The 23,822-nt window shown below is 39.0% G+C and overlaps 2 protein-coding genes across 3 annotated transcripts; one reads left to right on the plus strand and one right to left on the minus strand.

The window, feature by feature from the left end:
* Positions 1 to 1,183: 1,183 nt before the first annotated feature.
* On the minus strand, positions 1,184 to 4,434 carry jund (JunD proto-oncogene, AP-1 transcription factor subunit). The gene has a single exon (XM_007235955.4). The coding sequence runs from the start codon at positions 3,915 to 3,917 to the stop codon at positions 3,081 to 3,083; it is 837 nt and encodes a 278-aa protein (XP_007236017.1). The 5' UTR covers positions 3,918 to 4,434; the 3' UTR covers positions 1,184 to 3,080.
* A 2,784-nt stretch (positions 4,435 to 7,218) lies between these two features.
* LOC111194936 (sterile alpha motif domain-containing protein 3-like) lies at positions 7,219 to 18,681 on the plus strand. 2 transcript variants are annotated; one of them, XM_049478863.1, is made up of 8 exons: positions 7,219 to 7,486; positions 9,587 to 9,653; positions 10,237 to 10,309; positions 12,767 to 12,918; positions 13,124 to 14,155; positions 14,620 to 14,775; positions 16,116 to 16,208; positions 16,541 to 18,681. In XM_049478863.1, the coding sequence occupies exons 5-8, from the start codon at positions 13,142 to 13,144 to the stop codon at positions 16,856 to 16,858; spliced, it is 1,581 nt and encodes a 526-aa protein (XP_049334820.1). In that variant the 5' UTR covers positions 7,219 to 7,486; positions 9,587 to 9,653; positions 10,237 to 10,309; positions 12,767 to 12,918; positions 13,124 to 13,141; the 3' UTR covers positions 16,859 to 18,681. The 2 variants fall into 2 exon arrangements, with proteins under 2 accessions (XP_049334820.1, XP_049334819.1); XM_049478862.1 differs by lacking the exon at positions 7,219 to 7,486 and having other exon boundaries at positions 9,311 to 9,653.
* Positions 18,682 to 23,822: the final 5,141 nt, after the last annotated feature.

Consider the following 23,822-nt stretch of genomic DNA (forward strand, 5'->3'; position numbering starts at 1 on the left):
ATGACAGTTTTGCACATCTTGGCTGTATTTTCTTAGTCAGCTTTACCTGGAATAGCTTTCAGGTAACAGCTGTGCCGAACTTGTCACAAGTTAATGACTTGAGTTTCTTGTCCTCTTAATGTGTTTGAGAGCATCAGTTGTGAAGTTGTGAAGAGGTAGAGTTACAGGTATACAGTGAAGAGCTCTATTTGAGTAATATTCTAATCCATATTATGGCAAGAACTACTCAACTAATTAAAGAAAAAGATACTTTAAGAAATAAAGGTCCGTCAATCCAAAAAATTTCAAGAACTTTGAAAGTGTCCACAAGTGCAATCACCGCAAAGACCATCAAAAACATCATAATGATGAAACTGGCTCTCATCAGGACCACCCAAGGAAAGTAAGAGCAAATTGCACAGGATAAGATAAGTTGCTAGAGAAGAGTCACTTAAATGTTTTCCAGAGTAAGTTCCTTCATAGTCTGGATCACTTCAGTATTCATTTACAATTTAGGGGAAAAAATGTAAAAATGTTGAATGAGAGGGCATGTCTAAAATTTTGACTGTTACTGTATACAGCCATTACAGTGTATTTGTGATTTATATGAGCACTTTTTAAACAATGCTTACATTGTAATCTTAATCTAAGAGTGGACATTTTAATCTTCATTCTTCATTCAATGTATTATTTGATTCCAACTCAAATTAACAGTTAAGCTCAACTCTTAAGCTCAACACCTTTTGCTGCCATAAGCTTGATCCATGTTGGTAATATTAGGCCACTTCAAACAATGTATTTTGTCGATAGATTAAACTTTTTTTTTATGTACATGTTACTGTTTAGTCCAACATTTAGCTTAGTCATCATCTGCATAACTGCCTTAGGATTTATTGCTTCATTGGTGAATTTCTGATTGGTTTAAACTTGGTTTACGTATTAAGTCAAATTAACTCCTCTTAAGTCCTTTACATGAAAGCCAGTGTGTGCTACCCTACTCACAGCCACTAGATGTCCTTCTATTGAGCAATACTGTGATGAATTATTTTTCATCCTCAAAGCTGCACTCACTGACTGCCCTATCCACAAAAACACAGTGAGCAGAGAGTTTATATAAGCGGAATAATGGGTTCCCCCACCTAGTCCTGACTGGAACAGAAACTTCGTCACTGGTGGATAAACAAGTCACTGGGACTACAGCAACTGAGCAAATGTAATAACACTTTTATTACACAGTATTCCATTTAAAAAGGCAATACATATAGACATGTGACGTATTCAAAAGGGAAACACTTTCGACACGCGAGTCCATAACAAAAAAACAAACATATTTCATAACAGCAAACAATTCACAATAGCAAAAATAATAACAAAACAAGGAAGATAAGACATTGTGTGAAAAGCTGTATACAAAATAGATAAGGTCATCGGGTAATAAGTGCTCGTAGACAAATAAGGCTTTACACATGAAGAGTGCATGCATGACAATCTGTGTTTGGTTGCGCTCACTGAGCTTGTCTCGTTATCATGCAAAACACTGCTGCGTTTAGTCTTCTCCTCTTGTCCCAAACAGTCCAAAATAGTCCCAAATTGTCCCAAATAGGCCTAAAACAGGCTTGAGAACCAAATGTAGTAGTAGTAGTAGTGTTCTTTCAGACAGTCCCTTAGAGAAGTCCATTTGCTACAAAACGGTGTAAACATATTGAAAACATCTCTGTCTTTATACATCAGCACCAAAAGAGGGTGGATTGGGTACGCTGGGCCTTCTGGTAACATGGGAGGACACTTTAGTAGGACAACACTTTTGTTTATTCCAGTTTCAGCTGATGTTTACTGATCCAGATGTTCTGAATGAGTAGATTTGATTAGAAATGTCATTTTAGGTGAAAACCGGTTTCAACATTCTTGGCCTAGGACTTGTTCCCTCAAATTGAGAGCTATTTTAGAGTTTTTAAGGAAGAAACAGTTAAATACAGCTTAAATACTGAAAACCTCTTAGCCTTGAGTATTTAAAAAGCTGTAAACCAGCTTTTTAGTTCTATTTAAGCTTTTCAGGAATGTACAATATACTTATCTTATACATACTATACCATACCAAAGCACTGTCCCATGTGACCTGATGGACCTTTCCATTATTATACCTGAACCCACCCTTGGTGATGTCCCCTTATTTTTGGTGTTTTGCCGTAGCTCCGTAAAGTTCATAAAGTCTATGTTCTTCTGCTGGAGGAGGAGATATGGAGCCCTGCTGCGGAAAGCCAACGTAAGTAAAAATAAGCTGTGTCCACATAGGAACAAGATCTTGTTATTATAAGTCATGGCCGCAACTTCATTATGTTATGCGTATTAGCTTGTAAATACAGCTTAATTATCATGTTCCCACTTTTTTCCAAGCCAAGGCCATGACTTAATGACTCATCATGTCTCCATTGTTTCACTACCTTGTGGCCACAACTTAATTATCTTGTTCCCACACCTTATTAGGTAGAGGCCATGACTTAATTACTTGGTTCCCACAACTTACTAAATCATGGTCATGACTTTTTGGAGTTTTCTTGTTCCCACATTTATAAAAAACAAAATGAATAGCAATACTCTTATTTTTCTTTTCCCATACCATATTAAGTTGTGGACACAGTATAGGATCCTGTTCCCATATTTTACTTAATTAAGTCATCTTAGTAAATTGAGGCAGCAACTTAATTATTTTGTAAGCTGTGGTCACAACTCTATTTTGTCCTTCCCACACTTAACTAACTTGTGGCAATTACTTAATTATTATCATCTTGTCCCACACCTTAGAAAGCTATGGCCACGACTTAACTCTCTTGTTTCCACGCCTTATTAAATTGTGGTCAATACTTAACAATCAAGTTCCTATGCCTTACAGCTCATACAGCTTGAACATAAACATGAACATGACATGGGATCAAGTCGTGGCCACGACCTAGTTTCATTTTCACTGCATGTCAGCAGCAGGGCACCATAGTGTGAGGAGTAGGGATCAGAAAATAAAGAGAAAGAGGAGTAGAGAGGGTAGATAGATAGACAGATAGATAGAAAGGTCTCTCCCAGAGTTCCTCCTCCTCTATCTCAGTATCTCAGTAGGCCTGCACCTGGCTGGGCAGCAGCTGGCACCCGTTGTTGACATGGTTGAGGACCCTCTGCTTGAGCTGCGCCACCTGCTCCCTCAGCACGCTGGCAGTGGAGGCGAGCTCCGTGTTCTGGCTCTTGAGGGACTTCACCTTGTCCTCCAGCCGCGAGATGCGCTCCAGCTTGCGCTTGCGGCACTTGGAGGCGGCGATGCGGTTGCGCAGCTTCTTGCGCTCGGCCTTGATGCGCTCCTGCGTGTCCATGTCGATGGGCGAGAGCGGGGGGCTGTCGCCGAAGCACTGGACGTCGGGGACGGTCTGGGGCTCGTCCTTGAGGGGCTGGAGCCGCGAGTGCTGCTCGGCTGAGGTGGGAGCCTGCTGTGGTGCTGGCTGCTGCTGCTGTGGAGGAGGTGGAGGTGGAGGAGGTGGTGGGAAAGGGATGGTATCCGTGCTGTAGTTCACCGTGGTGCTGTACGTGCTCAAGTTCGTGTACACGGGAAGGTCTGTGGGTAGAGCCAAGCCGGCGTGGCTCGCTAGAAGCCGGCCGCCCAGCGCTCCGGCCGCCCCTCCGTTCAGCTGGTTCTGCTTGTGAAGGTCCTCCAGGGCTTTGACGAAGCCCTCGGCGAACTCCTGCTCGTCGCTGACGGACTTGGGGTAGGAGGAGAACTGCGCGGAGGCGGCGGGAGTCGTTGACTGGGCTATGAGCCTCTCCAGCTCCGGGGTGGCCAGCTTGAGAAGACCCAGCTCGGCTGAGGCAAGCATGGCCTCGCCGTCCCTCAGCTCCGGCTTGAGCTCGGAGGCGGCGCTCTGCTCGTTCAGGTTTAGGCTTAGTTCCTTCTTCATCATGCCTCTGTGGTGGAGGTGTGGATGAAGTGGTGAAGGTGGTGTTGATGGTGGTGAGAGTCTCTTTTGGGGTGTTTCTCTTTTTCTGCTGTTTTTACCTGTTAACCACTTCTTCAGGGTCTAGTAGTAGAAGGTTAGGTAGCGTTGGGTTTGTTGTGGTTGCCCATTCTACTCCCTAAGAGGGGGTAAAATGAGCCTGTGCGCTAAACAGCCGTCCATCTGAGTAGCCACGTATCCCAGCTTTAGGTAAGAGTCAGTAAAACAGCCCAAAACACGTTAAAACCCCGAAAAAAATACAAAAAAAACCCACTCGTTTTCTCACGTAACTCCTTACGTTCCCCGTCTCTCGCTTTAGATCGTGGTGTGAGCGCTTCTCAGCCCCGCAGCCTTCCCGGGTTCAGGATGGGCGGAAAATAAAACATTTGCAAGTTTTTCTCGCTCGCCCGAAAAAAAATTTCCATTATGTCACCCCAGCGCGCGCAGATTGGACCGAGATGACGTTCTCCCCCGGCCTCATCTGCATAAAGGGGCGGGCCCCTGCCCCGTCGCCCCGGAGACGCGGGGGCAAACTGCAAACAGCGCGCTGCATTCTGGGTTGATGTCATGACAGAAGACGTAGGGGAGCGCGCGAGGGTGGCGCGAGCGAGGGAGCGGAGCCGGAGCCGGAGCGCGCGGGAGGGGCTGGGAGGATGAGGGGGGAGGAGGGCGGAGGGAGAGGGGGCGGGGCGTCTGCGTGGAAATGCTGCTTTTATAGCAACAGCAGCAGCCTGTGGAGGAACTGAGTACAGGAAGCTGGACAGAAAGAAAGACATAAAGAAACACAGACAGACATATAGAAAGAATAAAAGAAAGAAAAACAGGCAGAAAGAAAGAAAGAGAAATAGAGTAATAGAGAAAGAAAGAGAGATCAAACGAAAGAAAAATAAATAAATAGAGAAATAAAGAGAGTAAAAGAAGGAAAGAAAGAGAAATAAATAGAGAAATAAAAAGAGACAGAGAGAAAGAAAAAGAAAGAAAAAAGAAAGAGAAATAAATAATAGATAAATAAAGAGAGAGAGTAAAAGAAAGAAAGATAGATAAATAAAGTAATAAAGAAATAAAGAGAGACAAAGATTGAAAGAAAGACAATAACGAAGGAGAAATAAATAAATAGAGAAATAAAAATGACAGAGAGAGCAAAAGAGAAAGAAAGAAGGTAAGAACGAAGAAAGAGGGAAAGAAGGAAGAATGTTTCTTACAGTTTTTTTAGGGGGTTTTCAGACACCTCAAAGTAAAGATAGGGAAAGAAAGAGAGAGAGAGAGAGAGAGAGAGAGAGAGAGAGAGAGAGAGAGAGAGGCTGAAACTGTTTCTTCTTGGAAATTCCTTTTCTTAAAGTTTTTCTTAGGAGGCTCTCAGACACCTCAATATTAAGAAAGAGAGATAGATAAACAAAGTGGATACAGAGAGAGGGAGAGAGAGAGGGAGGAGGAGGCTGAAACAGTGTCTGGTTGGAAACTCCTATTCCTCAAGTCTATGGAGGCTTTCAGACACATCAAAGTGAAAAGTGAGAGAGAGAGAGATTGGAAGGAGGTGTAGGAGAGGCTGGAACAATGTCTGGTTGGAAATGTTACCCTTCCTCCATCCTGTGGAGACTTTCTGGACGTCTGCAGCTCAACTTTGCACACTGTTTTCATATCTGAGGACGCAGGAGTCACACATTTCCACATAAACACACTCTGAGAGAGTCTGACTGCTGTAAGCCCGAGAGAAGTTCAGTGTAATCTGGAGTATCCACAGTTCATCTACCATTTAGAGCACATGGACCGACTGTTTAAATTATCTGTCTGAGATGTAAACGATGCCAGTCAGCTGGCATCACTGGCTGCAACACAAGCCCAAAGCATGACCCCTCCACTCCCTTGCTTAACACTTGGGAAGGTGTTATTTTCATAAAATTTGTCAGACTTTGTTTTAGCAAAACATATCTTTGCTGACTGTATTCAAAAGACTAGAACATGCCTCCTCTGATACATGTGAAGTCAGCCACACCTCTTTTTAAACTGCGACTGATGCAGCATTGCCGAGTAGCATCACTGCACGCTTGGAGGAAAGCGCAGCGACTCGGTTCTAATACATCAGTTCACAGATGCCTTGTGCTGATGGACATCACCCTAGGAGTGATAAGGGGAAAGAGCTCCATCTACCCACCCAGAGAGAGCAAGGCCAATTGTGCTCTCTCAGGGCTCCAGTAGCTGGTGGCAAGCTAGTACAAAAGAGAATAATGTATTGTTTTTTTTGTGTATACTAACCTGTCAAACATGCACTATTAAGATCAATGTAGGGTCTAAACCCATAGTTTTAGTGTGTGGTACTCAATTAAGATGCAGCCAGAGCATTCATAAAGCTTTATAATGTACATTATATGGAGATAATCATGGACAAGTCCAGCCAAGGTCTAGGACCCTGGAAAAAATGATCTAAATGCTTAAATTGTTTGGTGTGACCAAGCTTTTGATGCTGCTCTTTCTTTTTTCTATTTGTTTATAACTCAGTGTTTTAAATACAGGGTCAGGGGGTCATTTAGTGGGGTGGTGTTTACCTGGATTCTCTGTTTTTAGCAGCACATAAGCTCTGGACCAGCCTCTTTAACATTTAACTCTTTACAGACATTTCTATTGTTCTTATAGCCATGGGCGTGGTAGTGGGGGGAAAAGTGGACCTGACCACCCAGGGCCCAAGTAGAGAGAGGGGCCCATGAAAATTTTTGCTCACGTTCCTTGTGTACTGGCATGGATAGGGGCCCACTGTCACTGAGAGTGTACAGGGCCCCGAATTTGCTGCTACGCCCCTGCTTATAGCACAGCTGCTTTCAATAATTTCAGAGGTGTAATAAAATAATAGCGAATCACATGCAGTGGATTTGTTCCATGGCAACCAATCAAACCCAAGAGAAAATATGCAAATCTTAAACAAAAATGATGTGAGAATATCCTTTTCATGCATATGTGGAACTATGTACAGTAACTCATGTTCTCTATAGATATGGAAGCTGTATTGAAATGGGGAAGTGGCCCCTGTACTGTTTGTTTCAGTGCCAGACAAATATTTACTCATTGTAATGTCCTGATCAGACAGTGAGACATAGATATTGTTGCAGTCAAAACAAAACCTCCATATGGAAACTTGGAAAGAGAAGGAGAAGAGATACTGAGAAAGATAATTTAGTATTGTGTTTCATGTTGTCACTGAAAAATAAGCAGATGACTGAATAGACTTAATAGATGCAGTAACACACAATAGGGTCACTACACTCAAAAAAATAAACTCACCCTGTTGTTGATTTTAATCAAGTATTTTTAATTAAAATTACTTAACAGCTTTGTGTTAGCAAGTGAAACCTGAGTCAGTTGGACTGCTGTGATGAAAGTCAGTTAAGTTGTCTGATTTAATTAATAAGTGCATGTTTGGTGAACGCATCCCAGTGAAGTAAACTCAACAGGCTGGCTACTTTCTTCATCCGGGACATTCGTGGCTGTCTGTGGACTTCTCTTCAGCAGCAGCGCCATTTTATTTTGGAAAAGCAGAGAGTGCGGTGAGTATTAGTCATAAATATATGTATATTTAAGCTGTACTTGGTAATTTATTAAAAGCAGTTCGTGTGTATGGGGAATTTAGGTAAGAGAAACCTCACTGTGTAATAAAATATCTACCTGGCCAGTCAGCTTCATGTTAGCTAGCTAGCCAAGTTAGCATTAGCGTTTTTTAATCACAAAATGCTTTTAAACTCAATTCACGGAATTGCGGTCGCATCATGTGGGTCTCGTAACCTCAAATAGTGTACATTTTAATTTTACGTGTATCTGGATACTCATATCTGCCAATCAATGTGTGAATTACGAGCTATGCTAGCGCTAGGGCGCTAGCGTTAGCTTGCTAGTGTTAGCTCGCTAGCGTTAGCACCCTAGCACCAGCATAGCTCGTAAAACAAACTTTTAAACTCAATTCACGGAATTGCGGTCGCATCATGTGGGTCTCGTAACCTCATATAGTGTACATTTTATGTTTACGTGTATCTGGATACTCATATCTGCCAACCAATGTGTAAATTACGAGCTATGCTAGCGCTAGGGCGCTAGCGTTAGCTTGCTAGCGTTAGCTTGCTAGTGTTAGCTCGCTAGCGTTAGCACCCTAGCGCCAGCATAGCTCGTAAAACAAACTTTTAAACTCAATTCACGGAATTGTGGTCGCATCATGTGGTCGTAACCTCATATAGTGTACATTTTAATTTTACGTGTATCTGGATACTCATATCTGCCAACCAATGTGTGAATTACGAGCTATGCTAGCGCTAGGGCGCTAGCGTTAGCTTGCTAGTGTTAGCTCGCTAGCGTTAGCACCCTAGCGCCAGCATAGCTCGTAAAACAAACTTTTAAACTCAATTCACGGACTTTTGATCGCATCCTAGGGGTGTTGTAACCACATATAGTGTAAAATATATTTTTATGTTTAGTTAATTATTCATATTTGTCTTCAAATGTGTGAATTATGAGCTTCGCTTGTGCTAGGGCGCTAGTATGCTAGCGCTAGCAGGCTAACGTCATTAAACGGCCAGTCTCGGAGTTGCGTTAGTAGTGTAATGTGGTTCACACGGTAAATAAGGGATATTTTGTGAAGTGTTTTTGGTTTAGCTAGATTTGGCTCATACCCACAGGGAAATACAATGTTTGAAACAAATAACTTAAGTGCACCGGTACTCATTTTTAGCTTTAAACCAAGTTCAGCTTGGCTGATTTAACATAAACTGAAGACCCGCTGAAGCCACACAATCCACTTAGTTTGGTTTAATGCCCGCGTATTCTCCAGTAAACTGGCTTTGGTAACGCAGTGTTGTGTGACTTGCACAAGCTTCCGTAGGACAGATGCTGCGCATGCTCAGAAGTTCAGTCCATGAACGAGAAACGTCTGGCGAGGATCGCGAGGCAGGTGAAAAGCGGGCGAATCTTGATCCATCCGAGTAATTATCGTAGTATATGTGCTTTTTTGTAATGTAATCTTTAAAGGTTATATGTAAGTGTGTGGTTATATTTTGAATTTTATGGCCTTGGTGTACCAAAAGCGGACACATTAATAGCTAGCAAACTTCCTTGCTTGCTGACTAGCTAGTTAGCTATATAGCCAACAACATAGCCTGACTGACTTATTAATTAATTAATTAATTAATTAATTAATTAATTTGAATCGTTACTAAAGCTGCTCTGACCTGATGTCACATTATTTTAAGTTTTTCAAAAATACACATATATTTCTTAATAAAACTGTTTTATAGACAAACAGCCAACAAAACTCATAAGTAGCTCCTCCTTTATTAAAATCTGTATTTACTGTATGATATAACCTGATTTTAATAAAGTACAGTCTCTAATGCTTAGCCAGATAGTTTAACCAATATTAGCAATGGTAATGACTGAGTGAATCCTGTTTAAACTCACCTCAACTGCAGTAATTTAACCCAACGTGTGTGTTTAAAGTGTGCAAAAATGAATGTATCAGCAATTAAGAGCAGATCTGCATGTTCAAAATGCAAAACAGTTAGTAATCTTAAATCCATTTCTTGTTTTAGTCAGAGCTGGTAAACTTTTTTTCTCCCCTAGTTATTCCTAATTTTCTAACCACAACTTGTGTGTTATTACAGGTGTCTCTGTCAGTAAGAACAGTCCTGCAATTGTAGGCTGGGTGGTGTACCTTTTTTGGCTCTTGTGGTAAGTTTAAAGTATTGATTTAAAGTTATATCTGTTTTTTGCCCCAACATGTGTTTAATAGTTTATAATCCAGATTGACCTCATTGACCATCCTGTGCCAGCTCCTTTAACAAGCTGCATTCAAATCACTTTACAAATGAGCACTGGAAAAAAATAAATAATAGGAATACCAAATGTTATTTGCATGCTCTCATTCATTTTCCACTTATTTTACCAGTGTATATTTTTAAAACAATAAAAAAGTTACTATTAATATTTATTGAACACTAGGCCTTTTTTAAGATCCAAGAAGGGATATCAGCAAATTACAATACATTTAGCAGTGGCAGTGCTTCTTCAATCGTGAATGTAGTTCAGCAGTTCAATTTTAAAAGTAAATGTACCTTAGCAGCGGTAATTAAAGTAGATGTGGGTGAAATTTATACAGAGAAAAGCAGTCAGTATTTTGATAAACAAACAAAGGCTAAAACTAGACATATATTTAATATGAGCTAGTAAAATGGACTATGGGGAATGCATAAAAATAGCAACAGATATCAAATGGTAATTGTATATTCATTTTTTTATGTTTTTTTTTTTTCAGTACCATGAATGTGGAAGTGTAAAGACTGTGATGCAGAAGAAGCTACAAGATCTCAGTTACTGAAACACTACAGGTTAAAACATGGCCACTTTGGCCGCAGACACCCTTATCCATGCACATATTCAAATTGCCCCTGCAACTTTAAAACTTGGAATGCACTTCGAAGCCACCTGTGTAGATCACATTTTGATCAGACATCTCAAAGATCAGTAGATTGCACAACATTTAGCTGCCATCATTGTTCCTGTAATGACATTGCCTCCTTAAGAGATTATTTTGCTCACGTCAACAGCCATCTAAAAAGGCATGAAACCATCAGTTGTATATTTGATAATTGTTCTTTCCAAACAAACATTTACGGAACATATCAAACTCACAAGAACAGAAAGCACAAGAAATTTACACTGAATGATTTTAAAGAAGGTATTGTGAAGAATGGCACAACAGATTCACTTTGTAGTGCAGGAGATGCATGTTTGAGAGAGAGTGAAGTGTTGGATGTTGAAGTTGAAGACAATGCACTTGTCCCACAACAAGATAATTTCCAACAAATTATAGAAGAGAAATTGGCATTTGTTTTATTAAAATTGGAAAACTGTTTTCATGTACCAAGCTCTGCCGTTGATGAACTGCTAAATGAGTTACAGTATTTGATTAGTTCAGCGTCTTTTTCTAATAACATTGTTTCTGATTTCTTCAATAATCATAACCTGCAAATTGATCAGTTACTCATCAAAGAGTTAGGCAGTGTAATCTGTTCATCTAACCCATTGTCAAAAGCTTTAGGGAAAGATGGACCATTAGCCACTTATTTTAAACGGAAGCAGTATTACAAGGATCATTTCAATATTGTTGATCCAGTTCAGTATGTCCTAGATGCAACGGCAAAAAGAAGTTTTCAGTATGTACCGTTGCTTAAGGTTTTACATCAGATAGTTAATCAAAAAGATGTGCTTAATAAGATCGTTGACAAGAAAAGACAGCAACAGGTAGTGCATGACCATCTAGATTACAGGTTTTCTGAGGATGGGCAGTATTTTAAGAACAATGATTTTCTCTCAGGGGAGGAATTGAGAATTGCTGTTTGTCTATATGTAGATGATTTCGAGCTTTGCAACCCCCTCGGTACTTCACGTAAAACGCACAAACTCTGCGCTGTCTATTGGGTTTTGGGGAATTTGATTCCTGGCAGCAATTCTACTTTGGACTCAATTTACCTGGCTCTTTTATGTAAAAGTGAGGATGTGAAGACCTATGGCTATCACAAAATATTTGAGCCACTTCTTCAAGACCTTGTTACCTTGGAGCAGCAGGGAGTTTTTGTCTCACAGTTGGGTACATTTTTGAAGGGGACGCTGCAGTGTGTGGTGTCAGACAATCTTGCAGCACATGGAATAGCTGGCTTTGTAGAAAGTTTTTCAGGCCAGTATTTTTGTAGGTTTTGCACAGCACAGCGTGCAGAAACTCAGGTCAAAGAAGTAAAATTCGGTGCATTCACCAGCAGAAACAAAGAGCTTCACCAAGTCCATGTAAATACTGCACAGACAAAAGGAAGCAGCTTTTTAGGTGTGAAAAAAGCGTGCATTTTCACAGAGAGACTTGCTCATTTCTGTGTAACATCAGGGTATCCCCCTGATGTTGTTCATGATATTTTTGAAGGCATAGTCCCAGTTGAGCTTGCTCATTGTTTTTCTCAGCTTATTTCCAAAAAGCTGTTTACACTTTCTGACCTCAATTTGAGGATTAAAAACTTTCAGTACAAGTGGGGGGACAAAAAAAATCGTCCTCATTTGGTGCCACTTCATTTTGAACGCCGTAAAACAATCGGTGGCAATGCACACGAAAATTGGTGCTTGATAAGGTTATTACCATTTATGATTGGCCATTTGATCCCTGAAGATGAGCCCGCTTGGAAAGTAATTCTGGACTTAAAAGATATTGTAGAGCTTGTTGTCTCCCCTGTCCATTCTGAGGAGTCAGTGGCATACTTGGAGTGTAAAATCTCAGAGCACAGACAGAGATACAAAGAAGTGTTTCCTGGTCAGGTTCTTCTGCCAAAACATCACTTCCTGGAGCATTATCCAGAGATGATCAAGCAGTTTGGCCCCATTGTGATGTTTTGGACCATGCGCTTTGAGGCCAAGCATAGTTTTTTTAAACAGGTTGTCAGACACACCAAGTGTTTCAAAAACATTGCACTGTCCTTGGCGAATAAGCACCAGTTTATGATTGGCTATCACATGCACACAAGCAGTTTTGAGAGATCAGCTTTTGATGTGACTCACGTTTCAACAATTCCAGTAGATGTCATGAAAGAGGACATTGCACATCACCTAAGACAGAAATACCCTGGTCTCTCAACAGTAACTCTAGCTCAGAGGGTCTCTAGCAGTGGCATGGAATATAGAAATGGAATGATCATTGTGCATGGATCAGTAGGTGGACTGCCTGATTTTGCAGAAATTCTTCAAATGTGTGTATTTGTAGACACATTGATTTTCATTTGTAAAAAACTATGTTCATGGTACAGGGAGCACTACAGAGCATTTGAACTGCAGTCATCTTCAGCAAGAGAAATTGTGTTGGTTGAGTTAAGTGAACTGACGGACAGCTACCCTTTGGTTGACTACAAGTGTGGAATCCACCGAATGGTCTCCCTTAAAAGATACATACACACATCTGGTAATAAATCTTAATATTTATTTCACCATAAGTTTTTATTTATTTATTTATTTTTTTTATTAAGATCCAATTTAAATAATAAAAAAGTAAAGAATGATAATTTTTTATGGTTTGGGGAATAATTATTTTTTTTAAATGTATATCTATGGTATATGTACTAATAATCAAATACTGTCTACTGTTTTATAATTTTCCTTTCTTACAGATTAACCTGTTGACCAGTATGTCTGCTTCAGCTGTGCTTCGCATCATCCTAGGGCAAGATGACTCCACTAAATTAACCCTGCCCTTTGGAATACCAGACTCTGTTGAGGAACTTAAAAGTGAGATAAAGAGACAATGTGATGTGTCAGGAGACTTTAGGATGCAGTACAAGGACATTGATTTTGATGAGTTTTTAAACTTGACCTCCACTTCAGACATTCAAAACAAGGCAACACTCAAAGTGATCTACGTCCCAGGTGCCTCATCTACAAGCAGCCCTTGCCTTTCACCACAGACACCCACCCAGGATGAGAACAGATCCATGTCGTCAGACACAGACATTCTCTCATCTTCATCATCATTGTCATCGTCTTCGTCGTCACCATCCCTGCGATGTTCACCATGGCCAGATTCCTTTCCTGTGCCAGTGTTTGTCTATGATGTTGAGATCCAGCTCCAGCGGGCAAATAGTGACTTTGAAAGTAATGGTACCCTCTTCAGTCCTAGTCCAAAAATGAAGTCTGACATTCTTGAATGCTTGGCATCACAAATAATCAAATATAAAGCATATCCCTCAAATGCTGAATTTGATGCAGTAGCTGAAGCACTGGTGAAGAAGCACCCATGTTTAAGGGAGCAAGGATCTGTTACTGGCTTCTCTGGGTGGAAGATTAGTCTAAAATATAAGATGGCGAATTTTCGCACTAAGCTGCGAAACATTGGATGTTCAGAACTGAATGTCAATTCCCTTAAGCGTAAACAGAGTGGTCAGCACACATCTCCAAATCAAGTGAAGAAACCTAGAAGAGCAGAGGTGAACTACTGTCCAGACTTTCCTGTCGGCCATACCAAAGAGAGCCTAGAGCAAGAAAGGCTGTCACTGTTGTCCGAGGTGACGAAGAAAAACAATGAACAGGTGGTTAAGGTGAAAATGGAAAAGACATTCGCTTACAGACGGCATGAGGTGATTGAAGACAAGCCGTTCATTGCAAATTTCAAGGAACGGTGGCCAGCTCTCTTCTCTGAGCGAGAGGCAAGTTCTTAAATGCTGTGTTGATAATAATGTAAGGTTTTTGGGGTTAAATGGATAAACAAATGTTCATTTGAACATTACAATGAATAAAATAATTTTCAAATTATTCTAATACAAGTTCAGGTATTGCTATATGTATTGCTGTTTGATAAAGTGCAGCATTGTGGTAAATGTGTTCAAAGTCTGGCCACTTGTGGTCATTGGGATTGGTTCAGAAAATCATACCAGGAAATGACTTTAATTTCCATGAAAATTGAACATTTATGGAGAAGTTATCTTTATTTCAACGATGATCACACTTATGTACAACTGTAGCAATGTTTTATCTAAAACGCATCAAGAAGTAAAAAATAATATTTAATTAGTTAAGTTATTGTATGTTTTTATTGTTCAATATTTTGTTGGACATATTTTGGATTCATTCAAAACTTGTCTTTTTGCTTTCAATATTAAATGTTTTGTAGGTTGAAGCAGAGTTTGCACGCATCACCACTGTCCCACTGAGATCTAAGTTCATGCAGCAACTTGATTACCACTCTTCCCAGCTGATGAAAGTTTTGCCACGGAAAGGAGGAGTAGCTGGACAAAAAATCAAAAATATCTTTGCTGACGTGGACAAGGTATGTGTGTTTCTTACAAATGTATTATCAAAAACAAAGTAAGGTATTTATGCATGGAACTGAATATCGAAGTTATCTGGTTTATGGAGAATGTTTTATTCACACAGCTCTTCACACAATATTCATTAAAACTGATGCTTATTTTTATATACTATCATCTTGACAAAATAATAAAACCAAAACTGTTAAAGGTGCACTGTGTAGGATTTTCTTGATTATTCATGATTTTTAAAGAAGTAAATTTGCAACTTCACAGTCACTGTTCCACTCTATTGAGGTGCAACATTCAGAATAATATTCCTCTCATGTCTGATCTGGGCTCCACTGTGCTAAAACAAGGCTATGTAAGTTCTGAGAGCAGCCCACCCCAATATTTACATAGCCTTGTTTTAACACAGTGGAGCCCAGATCAGACATAAGAGGAATATTGTTCTGCATATTACACCTCAATGGAGTGGAACAGTGATTTTGAAGTTGTAAATTTACTTCTTTAAAAATGATGAATAATCAAGAAAATCCTACACAGTGCACCTTTTAAATAAAGTGCTTTTACACTGTTTATGCTTGTCTGCCTTTACACACACATGAACATTCTATTCTTAATTCATAGATGTAATATAATATAGACCTTTGCAGCTGTAATAGCTTCAACGTTCACTTCATAGAACATGTCTCCTCCTATAAGGTCCTGTGTCTGAGTTGCTTCTGTTCCCAATCGGTTTCACTTATAATACCACTGACAGTTGACTGCATCCTTAGTAATGAAGAAATTTCACGACTGGACTTGTTGCACAGGTTGCAATCTTTCACTGTGCTGGAATTCACTGATCTCCTGAGAGTGACTCATTCTTTTACTAATGTTAGTAGAACAGTCTGCATGCCTAGGTGATTATAGGTTTTATACACCTGTAGTGGACATGTAGGTGATATACCTGAATTAAATTATGTGGATGGGTGAGTCATTACATTTAGTAATATTGAATCTTCTTGTCCTAATTAAATGTTAAGATTATTTTGTATTATTGTATATGTTAAGATCATTTTAGTTGCCTTTATTGTTGTCAGATTACTTAAACATCACTAGCCAAATTTTGGGTATAGCGCAATCGGAGGAGTACAATAGGTAATATATTAATGACCTTAATTAATTTGACCTTTATTTTGATTAAGGTCATTGTTGCTTATTGTAATATATGCAGATATGATGCAATCAGAAATCATGAAGTAACAATTTAGTAGCCTAAACTGTTTGCTTGTGCAGTGATCAGGTGTTAACCGCTGTTAACCGCTGTACAGTATAATAGAATACCTTGCACGTTTCTCTTGCGTTTTTGCTGCAGAATGATGCCATTGAAACAAGAAGAGCATGTGTACTGAAGGCACTAATTGTCTACCTGAATGAAGACCCCGAAAACCTCATTAGGGAGTATCTTGTAAGGATTTTTTCTTTTGCTTTCCACAAAATTCACAGATTCACTAGTTTTATATTTTAGACTTTGTATTTACATGCAGTGTTTTAAGTAAAGTAGTTAATTATTGATTTTTATCCATATGCAAATTTAACCCTCACGTCCTTCCCTCAACAAAGACAGAAATATTTGTCACAACTGCATAGTGAAATTCCTTTTTACTAACCTAATTAGCAGCAGTGCTAAAGCAGTTTCATTTCTCAAATTGATGATTGGAAAAAATTGATTGGAATTGGTTGTGTGTGTGTGTGGGGCTATGTCATTTGGCTGATGGTGTATTTTTTTCTGTCTTTCAGGATGTTGAGGACAAGCAGGAGATGGATCAGACAGTTCTGGGAGTCTTTGCTGTAAAGAAGGAGGGGGCAGAACCCACTGATGACCTGGAAGATGTCGGTATAGTCATCGAAGGAGTGGAAGTACTTCGCACCCTTGGTAACATTGCAAATGCAGTTGCCATTTTATTTGGCCTCATGTACTCACTGGATTTGAGCTACCCAACCAATCTTAAGTACACATTTGAGGTTCTGCAGAAAGTTGTTATGGAACTGGATGACAAACAACTGTCAAGAAAGGCTCAAGTGTTAAAAAACAAACTGTTTGAAGGGAAAGTGTAGACTTTGAAAGTGAGTGCCACTTCAGAGTATTCCAAAGAGGACAACTTTGACCTGAGGTATTTGAAATCCAGGACAATTTGAATGTTAGTGTTCTGGTTTTGTTTGAAGTTCTAATGTTTGATGTTTTAACGTTTTAAAAATGTTCACAAAAGGGAGTAAGGAGGGATATTAAAAGCCAGAACAGGAAAACGCCATGCATCAAAGGGTATTAAGAAATTTCTTAAAAGGAACCCTGCCTGGTAGCACTTATGGTAGCTATGGTGTTGTTAAAAAAAAAAAAAACGAACAATAAATTATTAGTTTGAGAAGTGCTTTTATTCTACTTATTTGACATATGGGTGCCGCCATTATTTTGCACCATATTAGGCTTACAAGTGATACCAGCTGGGGTTCACTTTAAATTTTCTTAATTGTTTGATACAAGGTTTCCGTTACCCTTATATTAATGCTACAACATTAATCATCCTTGTTTCTATTCACATTGTCTATCTGAACAGCTCCACTGACCATACAGTAGCACTTTTTAGTCTTATAGTCCTTTCTCTCTGGCTTTGTGTGCACACTGGATTTGAGCAACCCAACTAAAATTAAGGTACACACTGCTCCACCATGATCCATTTGACACCATCACAATCATGCCAGTGTCACTGCAGTGCTCAGAAAGACCCACCACGCAAATAGCTGCTCTATGGAGGATAAATGTTTAACTAATTTGAATATTCAGATATTGGAATATGAGTAAAAAAATTTAAGTTTAAATTTATAAAGAAAACCACTGTTTTTAAATAGTCAATATACTAACTAATTCACATGATTTAAGTAAGCACTGAGTAATAGAGGGGAAAAAAGATTGAGGTCCATTTATATTTTAAAATAAATATATTATTCAATATATAATTGTGACAGGCAAGAGGATAAAATAGGCATACTAAATGCAGTCTGTAATTATAAAACTAAACTGTGTCTAATAGGATCAGTGGAGCTAAAAAAGTGAGGGGAAAAGTGAACAGAAGTCACTGGTACCATGTTTTACGTGTATTGGTTTACGCATGGTGTTTTGATAATGATCTGGCTAATGTGTTGCACTTATGGAATTGATAAGCAAAGGAAATTTTATTTTATTTACTTATTTATTTTATGCCTTATTATATTGGGTCAATGTAATAGAAGATGTGCTTTTAAAAATTATTTTATCATAATTAGAAACTGCTGGCATTGAAAAGAGATGTTTTAATATAAAGTTCTTATTAAGTCAGATGTTTTTCAAGTCTCAAAAGTAAACAGGAAAGTTCAATTCAGGCAATTTTATATTCTCTATTGGAAGATGTGTTTTTTTTTATATGAAGAAATAAAATGATCTAATGCAGGGTTTCTTAACCAGGGTCAGGTTTTGACATACTTCTTGGGGTTCTCAAATGTAAAGCTAATTAAGCGTGTTTCTTTAGGCTAACTGTGTATCGCGTTGGATCCAGATTACAAAGACCTGATTTAATGTTTGTTTAAATGCAGTTCAGAAGGATGAAATTGTAACTCAGAAGCAGTTGTGTTTTATCTAATGTGTGGCTAATGAGTTAAAAGGGATTTAGATTTCAGAAATGTAAGATGTTCAAAAGATTTGTAACAGTTCAGCTAAAGGTTGTGTGTAAGTAAAGGTAAATTGGGATCCCATGTACTTTTTGTTGTGTGCACATTGCAAAACAACCTTGTAAAAGGACAAAAAATACCAATTAAATGTTGCAAATGACCATAAAGGACTCCTTTTTTTTGCAATGTATGCAGTTGACCATGGTTTGTCTGTGTGCTAAATAATTATTTCACAGAAACAAAGTGATTGTGATTTGAATTTACATTTTGGAAAATGCTGACTGTCAGATTTTGTTATTCAGCTTAAAATAACTGCAGTTGTAACAGTTAGTTATGTACTAGTTTTGTAAACTAGTTAAATACTTTTTAGAAAGACATATATTACTATTGAGAAAGACCTACCTAACTATACTTTGTAGTTTCAACTTAACTGACTTAAGTTTTGGTAAACCAGCAGTTATGTTACATTTACATAAGTGACTTAGTTCAGTATAATGAAATACCTTTCTGTTGTCATTAATCAACACAGTTAATTAAAACAAAAGAAAGAGCATTTTGTTGAGTTTATGTTGGTCGATTTAGTTATCTTTACACAAACCTATTAATTTAATCCAAGCTAACTTTGACACCAATATATTGGTTGTAAATAATCTAGTCATGTTGGTTTTACCTAATACAGTCATGTTGAATTTACATAATACAGTTATGTTGTGTTTACATAATACAGCCATGTTGGTATTACAAAAAATAGTCACTTGAATCCTAAATAAATGATTTAATTATATCAAACACAACTCAGTTTAGTGGAAATTGTTGACATAACTGGATTAAGTAAATCCAACAAATTATTTTTTTGAGTGTATTTTGGTCCTCAAACCTTTCAAAATAAGGACTTAAAGGACTTTATTTTATTAATTATCACTTTCAACTGAACAGAAATAATATTTTCCCAGCTTAATCTCTATTGTTAGTTTCACTTTTTATATGTCATGTATGTGAGTGGACTATAGCTTCTCAGTAGTCTGGTAGTCACATCATTTGGAACAATCTTACAAGGCTTCATGGTTACGTCACATGTGGATGTGATTACACTGGGGCAAGAAACGTGTGAGCTTGTTCATTTTAAAACAATCCTTACACCAGAGTCTTTGTTTCACAATATTTTCAGCCAATTTTCGTGGTTCTGTTTTCCTTTTTGCCCTCTCCCTGGAGGTGGACAATGACTGCAACCAAAGTCTACAAAGGATACCTCAGTTGTGTCCTTTAAATTGCCACAATGTTGGCTGCATATGAAGGACCCTTAACAGCGAAACAGCCTTTAATAGCTTAGTAGTTTTCCTCAAATGAACGTTTTCGCTAAAATGAGTCTTGTAGTACCCTGTAGCTGTCAGTAAATATATATACGATTCAATGTCCAAAATGCCCATCTTTACTACACTAGTGGTAGTGGTAAATTGTCTAGCTTTTAGTTAGCAACCTTACTGAAGCTCATTGATGATCTGTTTAGAAGAAAAGTAGCTAGCTTGCCTGTTTCCGTGGCTGAGACAGCAAACTGTTTGCGTGCTGTTCTCTATACCTGGCAACCAATGGTGTGGAAATGGGACTGGGGGAATGGCAGTGGGCCACAGAGATATTTACACACAGTTCAAATAAGAAAATAGTGTCTGAAGTTCTGCTGACATCAGCTCCTTAACTTCCTTTATATCTGATGATACATCCTGATCAGTTATGTGTTGCTACAGAAAATATAATTATTATATTTCCTTTAAGGGCCCATATAGTGAAATAAAAGATAGTAAAACAAACAAATGAAGGCCTTAGTTGTAATGTGTCTACAACAGTATGGCTAAGCATTGAAATGCCCAAAACATTTGATTCTCTGGTACAGTAGGCCTGTATGAGCAGAAGTTCAGCACACCTAGAGATCAATGGAGAAACAGCAGTGGCGGCACCTTGAAGATGTGAATGAATCACACCAGTTGCCATGGTTGGCTCTCCAGTTTCTATTAATATCCCCGCAAGCAGAGGAAAGGATGGGGGCCGGTGTGACGTCAGAAAGCAGTGACGTCCGCAGACCGTCTGCGACAGCCGTGCCAGCATCACTTGTTGCCATGGATGTACTGACATGGGGTTTGACGCAGGAGGAGCAGGTGAATGGAGCGGGGGAGGGAGAGATAAAGGCAGGAGAGGAGGGAGGATGGGAGTACAGGAAGTGGGGGACTGCGGCGGATAGAGAGAGAGAGAGTGTGTGTGGGTGGCAGAAAACTGATATTTTTTCCCCCTGGCATCTTTCAGCCATGGAAATTACAATTTGTCAGCGTGTGGGTAGAAAAAAAAGCAGTGGAACGGAATGAATTCATGAAAATGCAGTGTGCTTTTGGCTCTGTTCTGCATTTCATTCCACTGACACACTGGATTAGGGCTGCAAACGTGTTCTAAATGTCAATTCCTGGGTGCTAAGTGATGTTAAATTGCATTTTATGCTATTGCACGTAAATATAGATTTTATATTTTTATTGTATGCATTTGTAATGGCATTCATGTAGAATCCATCAAGTCATCAGCACTGTTTAGATGTTTTTTTGCATTGTTTTTAAAGTCTCTTTTACTTTAGAGACAATAAAGGTGACTTACCTTGTGCAATGGACACTACCATGGTTACACTCATAATACATACTAATATTACACATGCACTATACAGTATGTCCAAATGGTTGTGGACTACCCTTGAAATGAATGCATTTAAGTTGTACCCATTATTTGTACAGTGTAAATAGTCTCTGTAGAGAAACATCAACCTATTGACACCATACCTATTGCCAGGCATAGACTATAAAAAGGTATAAAGCCCCCAGCGTTGAGTTGTAGAGAAGTGAAACTGTGTTGTCTGCAATGATGGTGCTCCATCCAGTACTTTAGGTGGGGTGAGTAGGGGTAGTAATAATCTATCCAACATTCTGTCCTCACTAATGCTCTTTTTGTCACTTTATGCAATCAGATCTTCACAGCAATGCTCCAAATCGTAATATAAAGCCCTTTACTGGACAGCAGAGACAGTTTTCAGCTTTCTGTTCTTGGCTGACAACATTGTAACCCGACATGGTTTTCTACTGTTGTAGTTTACACACCTCAAGATTTAACTAAGAAGGAAACACACAACAAGGACAAATAACAATACAAAAACTCTAACGGAACTAGAACAGTGTTCACCAGGTCTATCAATCTATGGTTGGATCCTTACCTACAATACAAATTGACTTTATCTGATTTATACAAGTGTTACCTTTGGACGCCATGTAAAGCTTAATGAATCCTGTGTGATAATGGAAGAAATACTGAAGAGTTTTCTTTAACTGTAAATTTACAGCCACCAAACAAGGAATGAGAATTGGAATTAACCTGATCAAATAACCTTAGTTCCTGCCTGCCACATCTGCATTGTACAGCTGATTATCACATTATTATACCACAGTTATTTCCTCCTGTAATGTGAATGGCTGAGATACGTTTTAGGAGTGCCAATATTGCAGGATAATGGCACGCCATTCCAACAATAAAAAAAACAGTGATAACAAAACTATGGTATAATCATAATAATACACCTGAGGCTCCTACTATACAGTATAATGAGTTATTGGCACTGGTGAACTGATCTTTGGCCTATACGTCTTCAGTACACCAGTGCTAATATCTCACATTATAGCACTGTCACGTGTATTGTTATTGCTTAGGCAAGTTGCTCTTCAAGAACAGAAACCTGTTGGCTCATTATAATCTAATTGGCAGCTGCTTTAGAGTCCTGTTCTTCTACTTCTTCTACAAATGTGTCAAACGTCCAGATTGTGGTAATTGACTGCATATGCAACAGCCAAGGATTAGGCTGAAAAACACTGAAGTATTCCTTTAATCTTTCAGAGAATGGCTTCAGCACCTGCCCATTAGCTTCTATTATAAACCTGTTTTGAGTTAACTCAAGTTTCCTGTTTTTCTACATGTCAAAAAAAGTATATAATAATGAAATACAGAACTGTTGTCTATGGCAACCATGTAATACAGATGTGGCAGATTGAGATTAGGTTTAAAAAGCTGAAGTACGTGTTTCTTTAATCTTTGAGTTCTCAGACACGACAGCCTGTTCTTCAGGCCTCATGTTCCACAGCTGGATGAAGCCACTAGCAGTGTTAGCCCTCTCCCTGGCCTCCTCTGAGCTCATGACCCCTCGTTTCTCTCTCTCTCTTTCCAACTTTCTGTATGACTCACACATTCACGGGGCCCGAGGCCAGAAAGCACAGAGGTGATTATAATCTGCGAGTCCCACAATGGGAAGGCATTTGTCTAAAACATGAGCATTTACACTAGCCCAGAGGCCTCCAGGGACCAGCTAACACAAACAGGTTTGAGCCAGATTTCTGCCCGGGGTGTCGTCACTCAGGGCCGAGCCAGTGTGCCTGATTTTAATGGCCTGCCTGTGCCACTCACATCAGGTTGTTGCATGTTTTTCAAATTTGTGGTTGGAAGAAGACTGAGGAAAACAAGCAGAGGGACGTTTATTGCCAAATATGTTAGCTGGAGTAACCAATCAGATGCCTATATCATTTGAGGCACATGATTCCCATTTAACTTTTACAATTCATTCATACAATTCTATTCATTTCTTTTTTTCAAAAGGTGATTATTGAGGTGATTTCTTTGAGTAACCACTTTGCACTAAGTGGTGTTGACTGTATCACTTGTGCTGTTTAATTAATAACACTAGCAGTCTCAAGCCTTTTCATTGCTTGGTTACTTTAAGGTTAGTTTATGTTCTCAAAAAAAATCCTTATAAAATAAGAAGATAGAATCCATAAATGTTAGCATGCCCAGACCCAGCTATCCAGAAAACTGTGTTACATGTTTGACTATCCCTAAAAAACATTAACAAAGATTAATATTTACCAATGTGATAGAAAAGCTAGCATTATGGAGAAAGACAGGATTAGCTTATGATTTGTGAAACACACACAGTAGTAGTGTCATAGCTTGAGGTTGCATGGCTTCTTCTGGGAAATTCTTCTGGGATTAATAAGAAGTGGAAGGTTGTTTAGTCAATTGGTCTAGTCAATCTCCCTAAACTCAATAGAGCATCAATTTTACCTGCTGAAGTAGAAAGTGAAGGGAGTAACCCCTAAAACAAACACCAACTGAAAAAGGGATGTTGTGAAAGCCTCGAAAAGCACAACAAAAGAACAATGTAAAAAAGATTAGTGATATCAGTGGGTCAAGGAATCATTTAAATAGAACCTGTCTGACAACATGAAACAGATTAAAAGATCTTAAAAAGCAACACATTATGTCCCAATTACACAGTGAACATACACACAGGTGAACCTTCCCAGCAGTG

The sequence above is a fragment of the Astyanax mexicanus genome, chromosome 4, assembly GCF_023375975.1.
Source record: "Astyanax mexicanus isolate ESR-SI-001 chromosome 4, AstMex3_surface, whole genome shotgun sequence".
In the NCBI taxonomy this organism is placed as follows: domain Eukaryota; kingdom Metazoa; phylum Chordata; class Actinopteri; order Characiformes; family Acestrorhamphidae; genus Astyanax; species Astyanax mexicanus.